This window comes from Bos grunniens, chromosome X, assembly GCF_055505025.1.
Source record: "Bos grunniens cultivar Pamir isolate PY7600 chromosome X, Bosgru_T2T1.0, whole genome shotgun sequence".
NCBI lineage: Eukaryota > Metazoa > Chordata > Mammalia > Artiodactyla > Bovidae > Bos > Bos grunniens.
Genome location: NC_141194.1, coordinates 18,260,368 through 18,269,311, shown reverse-complemented (window position 1 = coordinate 18,269,311; position 8,944 = coordinate 18,260,368). Strand labels below are relative to the sequence as shown.

Genomic DNA, 8,944 nt, shown 5'->3' with positions numbered 1-8,944 from the left:
AACTTCACCATACAGATCTGTGCATAGTGAACCAAGCTGGTATTTTATTTTTGAGCTAAGAATTTTAGTACTGAAGAAAAGAAAAGAAAAACCCAAACCAACCAGCATCCTCTCCTCCCCCAACCCATCTGTAGCTCTACATTAGGAATTCAAATTGCAGTATTTTTAGCCTCTGGAGTTTAAGCAAGCCCTTAACCTGAGCCCCTGCCTGCATTTTATAATTTGTCTAATTTAAGTCATACAACAGTTCCATCTTTGACAACAAAGCAAAATCATTTTACTTATTTTTATGTACTTCAAGAACTACTTCTAAGTGGAGACCTTGTAATACCAATGGCATACCAGGCAGAAAATGATAGAATTTTATCCTTCCTTGGCTTTTATTTTTTAATGAAATACAACCTCAACTGTAAGAAATGCAAGTCACTTCAAACGCATTCAAAAGGTTTGCTTAAAATAGATGACCAGAGAGGTTGTATTAGAAAACAGAAAAATCAATTCTAGATGAAAGCAAAACACACAGAATTTTCCAAATTGGCAAGAAAGGGCAGTTATATTAATCGTTTAGTTCTTTAACAGCAGGGTGCTGGAGATGGAGAAAGGCTTTCCTAATGTTTCAAGATTAGGGTGGTTTTAGCCATCATTTCTGGAGAAGGAAATGGCAACCCACTCCAGTGTTCTTGCCTGGAGAATCCTAGGGACGGTGGAGCCTGGTGGGCTGCCGTCTATGGGGTCGCACAGAGTTGGACACGACTGAAGCGACTTAGCAGCAGCAGCAGCCATCATTTCTGTGCTTGGTGCACCTTATAAAAATAACTTCCTGAGGAGGGGCGCTTTGAAACTGCAGCCTCTGCCAGCTTTTCAACCTTACTGCCCATTATCACATCACTGAGGACGGGGTGGACCTTAATTAGATCATAGCCTGGAAAGCCTGGAGCTTCCCTGGCGGCTCAGATGGTAAAGAATCTGCCCGCAGTGAGGGAGACCTGGGTTCGATCCCTGAGTCAGGAAGATCCCCTGGAGAAAGGAATGGCTACCCACTCCAGTATTCTTGCCTGGAGATTTCCATGGACGGAGGAACCCGGCGGGCTACAGTCCATGGGGTCACAAAGAGTCGGACACGACTGAGCGACTAATACACTGGAAAGTCGGGGAGAGAAACTGCAAAGCCTTATTTTCTTAAAGGAAGTGGTCATTCAAAAGCAGAAAACCCAAGTCACCTACAGTTTCTTCGTCCACTTTGCCAAGGGATGGGTGAGGCAGGGTTTAAGAACAGGAAGGGAGAACTCAGCCGGGGTCGGGGAGCGAGGTGGGCGCAAACTCCTGAAAGCGGAGTGTGAGACAAGCCAGGGAGACCTCGGGAAGGGCGCAGAGTAAGGCCCAGCATCACGCAAGGGTGAGTCCAGGTGAGGGGCGTGCTTCGGAGCGCCGCTGGCTGGGAGCCTGGATTCGCCCGGGCAAGATTCCGGCCAGCGGCTCCTCTGCGCGTAGCGGGCTCCTGGGTGTCAGCGCGCAAAATCGCCGCTTAATCCCCGCTCCCGAAGGATTAATTAGGGCCTCCTTAAGCAGAAAGCTGCGAGCCAGGGGCTTTTTTCCTAGCCACAGGAGCCCCGGGAAGGGGGTCGTCACTCCTCCAGCCCAGCCGGGCGCCCCTCCCCAGACACCACCAAGCACAGCGTCCCCGCGACTCGCGCCTCTCCGGTGAGCGCTCTTCGCACCCCCAGCCGGGTTACCGGGACCCCCTGGTGACCGGCGGCTTGACGGGTCACGAGAGTCATGTCCCAGGCCGGGCCGCTTCCTCCCGCGCCCTCGGTTCTCAGCCAGCAGCCGGGGAGCGGGGCGGGGCGCGCCAGGGAGGCCGAGGCCGCGCGCTATTCCTGTCACTGTGAGCTACTGGCATGTTATGTGTGGCGCCCAATCACGCCTGCGACCCGTCGCGCTGACCCGCGCCCCTCCTCCCTAATCCCCCAGGCTTTGATTTGATCCTCCGCGCGGAACAAGTTCACCCCCCCCCCCCCCCCGCCCCTTAGTTAGTTGTCCCCAGCCCTCGCCGGTGCCCGCAGAACCCTCCTTGTCCACCCCCGGGAGGTCAGAGCCCTCGCCCCGCACTTCCCGGACAGCCCTCGTCCGGCCCCATCTGTGCATCTGGGCCGTCGGAGATCCAGCACGCCTCGGGAGTCAGTACATCCGCAGCTCCGCCCTTCCAGGTGATGGTGCGCGGCCACTGCGGCCCCAGGCGCGCAGGTGTGGGTTCCCCAAACAGGGCCGGGGAGGGGGTTTTGGGCAACGCGCTGGCAGTCTCGGCAGCCGCCGAAACCGAACCCTGCACCTCCCGGAAAACTCCAAACCCCGCGCTCTCCGCTACTAGGTGCTTCTGGAAATCGTTTCCCTACCACATTTGCCCTGAGAAGGGTACGGGCAGATCTGCGGACCTGTATGAAGGAGGCCTGGGCTTTAAGCTGAGCAGGCAAAAATGGACCCTTGCTAGGGGCTCTTCGGCTAGCGCGGGGGGCCCGGGGGCTCCGTGTCCCGGGATGCCTCCGGCCGCGCCTGGCTGGCCCCAGCCCCGGCCCGGCAGCTTCCCGCCCTGGGCATCATGAGTTACTTCCTGTCTTACTGCAAAGCTCATGGCGGCTCGCTGCTCACCGGCTACCAGGCGCTGCGCGCCGAGGGCTTCCTGTGCGACGTGACGCTGGAGGCGGAGGGCAGCGAGTTCCCGGCGCACAGGTCGCTCCTCGCGTGTTCCAGCGACTACTTCAGGGCTCTGTTCAAGAGTCACACCCGGGAATCCCAGGCGAGCGTGATCCACCTGCACGTGCCGTCGGCGGCGGGCCTGCAGCGCCTGCTGGACTTCATCTACACCGCCTGGCTGCCGCTCTCCATGGACACAGTGGAGGACACGCTGGAGGCCGCCAGCTACCTGCAGGTCACCGAGGCCCTGGGGCTTTGCGGCCGCTACCTGGAGCGCCAGCTGGCCCTGGAGAACTGCTGCTTCGCCGCCAACGTGGCGGCTCGCTTTGGCCTGGCGCACACGCTGAGCGCGGCCGAACGCTGCATCGTGACCCACCTGAGGGAGCTGCTGGCGCGGGGCGCAGGCCCGGCCGGCCTTCTGGAGCTCAACCCCGCGTCGCTGAGGGCCGTGCTGGGTGCCCCTGACGTGGCGCGGGTGCCTGAGGCCCGGCTGCTGGGCCTGGCGCTGGCCTGGCTGCGGCAGGAGCCTGAGGCCGAACGCCTGGCCCACTGCACCCAGCTACTCGAGCGGGTCCGCTTCGGCCTCGTGCCCGCCGACGTGCTGCGGCGCGTGTACTCGGGCTCCGGCCTCACCCTGCCCGCCCGGGTCAAGGGCCTCATCATCCAGGCCCTCAACTACCACACGTCGCCCTCCCGCCAGCCGCTCATGCAGGGCGAGCAGACCAGCGTCCGGAGCCCTCAAACACGCATCTTGTTGGTCGGGGGGCGCCGGGGGCGGGAGGTGGTGACTGAGGAAGTCGTGGTCCCCCCGCGGGCAGCCCGGGGCAGGGGCGCCGCGCCGGAGCCGGAGCCGGAGCCGGAGGAAGAGGAGGGAGAGGAGGAGGAGGAGGAAGAGGGGCAGGTGGAGGAGGAGGAGTGGGAGCTCACCCAGGACGTGGTGGCCTTTGACGTGTACAACCACCGCTGGCGCAGCCTCACGCGGCTGCCTGCTCAGCTGCTGGGGCACAGCGTGTGTGTCGCGGGCAACTTCCTGTTCGTCCTGGGCGGGGAGAGCCCGTCTGGCGGCGCCTGCTCGCCCCCAGCGGACGGCCCTATGGCTGTCGTGGCGCAAGTGCACCGTTACGACCCGCGCTTCCACGTGTGGACGACGGTGCCCCCTATGCGGGAAGCACGGGCCCATTTCTGGTGCGGCGCCGTGGGAGAGGGGCTCCTGGCCGTCGGGGGCCTGGGCGCGGGCGGCCAAGCGCTGGCTTCGGTGGAAATGTATGACCTGCGCCGGGACCGCTGGACGGCGGCCGGGGCGCTGCCGCGGGCTCTGCACGGCCACGCGGGCGCCGTCGGGGATCGCGGCGTCGTTTACATCTCCGGGGGCAAGGCGGGGAGAGGCGACGGCGGCGCGAGCAGCCTCCGGGACGTGTTCTCCCTGGCCCCCGGGGAGCAGACGTGGAGCAAGAGAGCGCCCATGGGCACAGCCCGCTTCGGGCACCACATGGCCGCCCTGCGCGGCGCGGTGTTCGCCTTTCTGGGGCGCTACGAGCCCTTCTCCGAGATCGAGCGCTACGACCCCGGCACCGACCAGTGGACTCGGCTGCGGCCGCTACCCTACGACCGCTTTTGCTATGGGCTGGCCTTGGTGGAGGAGACGGTGCTGCTACTGGGCGGCCTCAAGTGGCGAGACTCACGTCAGGTGCCCACCCGCAACGTGGTGGGCTATGACCTCGACCTGGACCGCTGGGAGGACATTGGCTGCGCGCTCCCCTGGGCCTGGAGCGGCCTGCAGTGCGCAGTGCTGCAGCTGGCAGAGGGTGGGGACGAGCAGAGGGAGGGAGAGCCGGGAGAGACACCGGATTTTGTTCTGGGCTTAATGGGTTAAGCAGCCTCGGGGCTAGGGAGGAGCAAGTCGTGGGCTTTTCCTAGACTTGGCCAAAGAGAAACATTTGCCCTTATTCTGAGAATGGGAGACAGGAGGGATCAAATTTAGGATATATGAATCATCTCCAGTGAGCTGGGCATTTCTAGAAATTCTCATGTTGGGCTAGAGATGGACTTTCAAAAATAAAATATGACCCCGTTTTCCCTCTTGTAGTTAAAAGTGTTTCCCAGGTTCTAAACAGTGATTATTTTTGTGCCAAACAGCCAAAAAACGTACAATAATAAGTTATATGCCAGACCAGAAAATTGTTAGGTATAATGACTGTAATGAATGGTTCTAGAAGATGGCATTATCTGAATAAATAGTGATGGGAAAGTGCCTTGGTTAAAAAACATGCAATCATTGTAAGGAGAACTATGATTTTATGATACAGAATCATGGTTATAGTTCTGCTTTGACGGTTTAATATACATACGGAACTGAGAAAAAAAAATCTACTAGAAAGCACTTTATTTTTGGAGAAAATAACCTAGGTTAAGTTTTTCTGTACTTCATCCTTACTTACCCTAGTCTGCTTTTGCTCTGACTTTTGGCAGCTTATTGGTTTTATTTGTGCAGCCCTTAACCACAATAACTTCCCTGGTGGCTCAGATGGTAAAGTGTCTGTTTACAATGCGGGAGACCCGCGTTCGATCCCTGGGTTGGGAAGATCCCCTGGAGAAGGAAATGGCAATCCACTCCAGGACTATTGCCTGGAAAATCCCATGGACAGAGGAGCCTAGTAGGCTACAGTCCATGGGTCGCAAAGAGTCAAACACGACTCAGCAACTTCACTTTCACTTCACTTTAGCCATAATAATCCGGCTTCTCTGATTTAGTGGAACATTTAACGGGGCTTCCCAGGTGGCTCTAGTGCCTGCCAATGCTGGAGACATAAGAGAAGTGGTTCTATCCCTTGGTCCGGAAGATCCTTTGGAGGAGGAAATGGCAATCCACTCCAGTATTCTTGCCTGGAGAATCCCATGGACAGAGGAGCCTGGTGGGTTCCAGTCCATAGGGTCGCACAGAGTTGGACATGACTTTAGTGACTTAGCAGCAGCAGCAGCAGCTAACAAAACCCCTATTTCTTTTATCCTCTTTAAACGTTCATTCGGCAGATACGCTGTAGGTAATACTTGTAAAAAAAATTTTTTTTAAGTTTATTTTTGATGGTACCCGGCCTCCTAGACCTTCTACCCCACCTTCCCAAAAGAATCACAGAGAAAGGAAAGAGCAGCAGGTGAAATTTTAAAGTTTGTGTCAGGTAAATGGGAAACCAACTTGATTTTGCAGGATTTCAGAGAAGATTCTTGTATATACTGGACATTGCCTCTTCTGGCTTATACCACAGTGGAGTGACAAAGTTAAAACTTGTAACTGGGGGTGGTGGGGTGGCGTGTGATTCGGTCACAAAGAAATGTGATGTGGATTGCATGAATAAAATAGGTGCTTTATAAGGATTCATTAAGAGCTGAATTTATTTGACTTCAGTTTACAGTGCCGCCTCTCTCCTAGATTTGAAACTAATGCAATAAAATGTACAGATATATAGCGTTAAAGGTCTCTTTCATGCTAAGCTAGCCACGAGTCTTTTAAAATTCATTAGTTTACTTTTTACCATTTAAAACAACAGAGCCAACTTCACCAAAGTAAAAGCCGCTTAGTAGCAACACAGCTAGTCTTTCCATCAACTGCTCGCTGTTGACAGGGGCACAATCTGGCCACTGTATCCACGACACATCCATCAGGTACAGATATTTTTAAGTAAATGTACACATTTGGCCTAGTAAACATCAACAAGTCTAAACACCTGTAACAAGCACAATTCATTTTAGGACAAGAGGTTTCTTTTTTTTTTTTTTTGCTTTTTGGTTTTTTTTTTTTTTTTTTTACATATACAAAATCCCACAAATTTAATGTGCGTCAATATCCATGCAGTAAATAAATGTTTTTACAAATAGGTTTTTTTAAATGATAAAAATATTACACTGGACCCCAAATTCCATACAAACATTAATACATGATTTCTCATCCACTTTGACTAAATATAGGATTACTGAAAATGTGCTGTAGAAAGGCCACTCTCCTGTACAGTTGTGCAAAGTCTGCAAAACGATAGTGATTCAATGGTGGTTTCAAAAGCAAAGAAAAAGATCCTCGCTGTGGAGTTTTTACTTTCTTCTCTACAGCAAAAATAGTCACTGGCAGATATCTGAACGCTTAGAGATGAAAGTACATTCACTGAGCTGTACAGGCAACAGTATAAAGCTGATTAGAAGTAGATTTCAGGATATAGAATAGTAAAGGAGGGTCTCTTCCTCCTTCTAAAGAAAAAAAACAAAACCAAACCAAAACCCAGCAAATTGTGACTTGTACGTTATGCAGCCAGACACTAAAAAGCAGCACAGTCATTATCATGCTGTGATCACTTTTCAAAAATGAGATGCTTATAAATGGAAATATATGAAGAGAATTTTTTTCATAGACTTTATCCACTCTATAGAACAAATCATGAAACTAGGAAAAACCTCTAAAAATTGTTTCTATCGTATAGTTCAATGTAATATCTCTCTGAATGACCATCATCTTCTTGCTCCTCAGGAGAGAGGTACATTTTTCGTATTCAACATTGTTTTCTATATTAGAACACACATCAGCCTGAAACCAAACATATTTTACTTCCCTGCCTGAAGTATAATTACATAAGTTTCACTAACGGACTAGGGGGAAAATTGGACACTAACTGGGAAGTTGATTCATTTCCGTTTATACCTTGTAGGTTTTTAGGAGTTGGAGTTTAAAAACATGAGTTTGGGCTGAAATTATATATATATATGTTAGCTGCCTTTCTGGGTGAGTTAAGTGTGTTTTAAAAAATTCACTCTCAAATTCCTCTGTACACAATCAGCATTTCATCACTACAAAAATAAAGGAAGATTTAAACCAAGAAAATAAAGCAGCTCTATCTTCAATTTTGGTCTCAGTTACAAAAACATCTTACAAAGCTTTGCCCTGATACACCATTGAGTGTCCCCATGGATATGGAATAGTATTTCCATTAACCAGCTTTCACAAGTTAATAGACTATTAAGACGAATATTTGATACCTGAACTTTTCTTATGTTGATGCTCTTCTATTTTGCTTAACTCTTGTATGTATGCGCATCTACATTTCACAAAAATAAAACTACAGCATTAAACTTTGTGCAATGTTTAAGAAAATCCTTAGAACATTTTAATAAATATAAAAAAGGTTTAAATTCTTTCCCACCCACAAGGATGTCTGCACCTGAAAAAATGTGATTTAGTTTTGAAGTCTTGTTTATATAAAATTAAAGGGAGAAAAGATGACCTTAGATAGAAAACCGCCTTTTTGTGTTTTTTTTTTTTCTACTTGAAGACCACCTGTCTTCAGGGTTGTTTGCAAAAGTTAATTTTAAATCATTGAAGACAGTTGATTTTGCACATGGTAAATATAAGCTGAGCACTAACTGCATATAAAATATACAAATGCTCATTAAAGACAGTGGTATTATGACCATATAGGGTTTGTTTCATATAATGGTAACATTAAAGTATAGCTTGTCAACGTGTCCCACACGTTGATATAAAAACTACCTTATATACTTGTTCAAAGTACCAGAAGGTACCAAATGGCCAGACGGCACAATACACTTACACATGCGTTTCAATGTATGAATGAGTGTGTGTGAGAGAGGAAGTGATTACATCTACTTCAGAAGAAATGCTTAATGGGTCATTTGAGGTGGTATTTTGACAGATATCCAAGAAAAGATCGAGGTACATCTGCTTCCACTGCTGGAATTCTTTCGATGTCAAGTCTGGATTGTCTAGTACTTTATCGATAATGGCTACTTCCCCTTCTCTGGCCTGAAAAATAAAAGGATTCAAGAGTTACAAAAGGGACAATTTTCTTCAGATTTTAACTAAAGAGTTAACAGGCAAAAGCCCAGAAGAAACAGCTCTGTTATACTCAAACTCCGGCTTCCCTGGTAGCTCAGATGGTAAAGTGTCTGCCTGCAATGTGGGAGACCTGGGTTCGATCCCTGGGTCGGGAAGATCCCCTGGAGAAGGAAATGGCAACCCACTCCAGTACTCTTACCTGGAAAATTCCATGGATGGAGGAGACTGGTAGGCTACAGTCCATGGGATTGCAGAGTCGGACATGACTGAACAACTTCACTGGTTCACTGGATACTCAAACTCACTATTTAGACTCAAATCCTCAGGTACTTTTTTCTACATGTAGGCACCCTGGTTTATTTTTCCTTTGGACCCTATCCTGTTTCCCATCTCTGCCTATGGAAACTTTTCCTCATC

General features: G+C 50.4%; 2 protein-coding genes across 5 annotated transcripts in view; one reads left to right on the top strand and one right to left on the bottom strand.

Moving 5' to 3' along the window:
• The first annotated feature begins 2,067 nt into the window (after positions 1-2,067).
• On the top strand, positions 2,068-6,067 carry KLHL34 (kelch like family member 34). The gene has a single exon (XM_086387247.1). The coding sequence runs from the start codon at positions 2,597-2,599 to the stop codon at positions 4,562-4,564; it is 1,968 nt and encodes a 655-aa protein (XP_086243373.1). The 5' UTR covers positions 2,068-2,596; the 3' UTR covers positions 4,565-6,067.
• Positions 6,064-8,944, bottom strand: part of CNKSR2 (connector enhancer of kinase suppressor of Ras 2) — a 286,090-nt gene continuing 283,209 nt past the window's right edge. For all 4 annotated transcript variants that reach the window (XM_086387243.1, XM_086387241.1, XM_086387240.1 and 1 more), the window contains one exon: positions 6,064-8,494. In XM_086387243.1, coding sequence (XP_086243369.1) covers positions 8,279-8,494 — 216 coding nt within the window. In that variant the 3' untranslated portion in view covers positions 6,064-8,278. The remainder of the gene's footprint in view (positions 8,495-8,944) is intronic.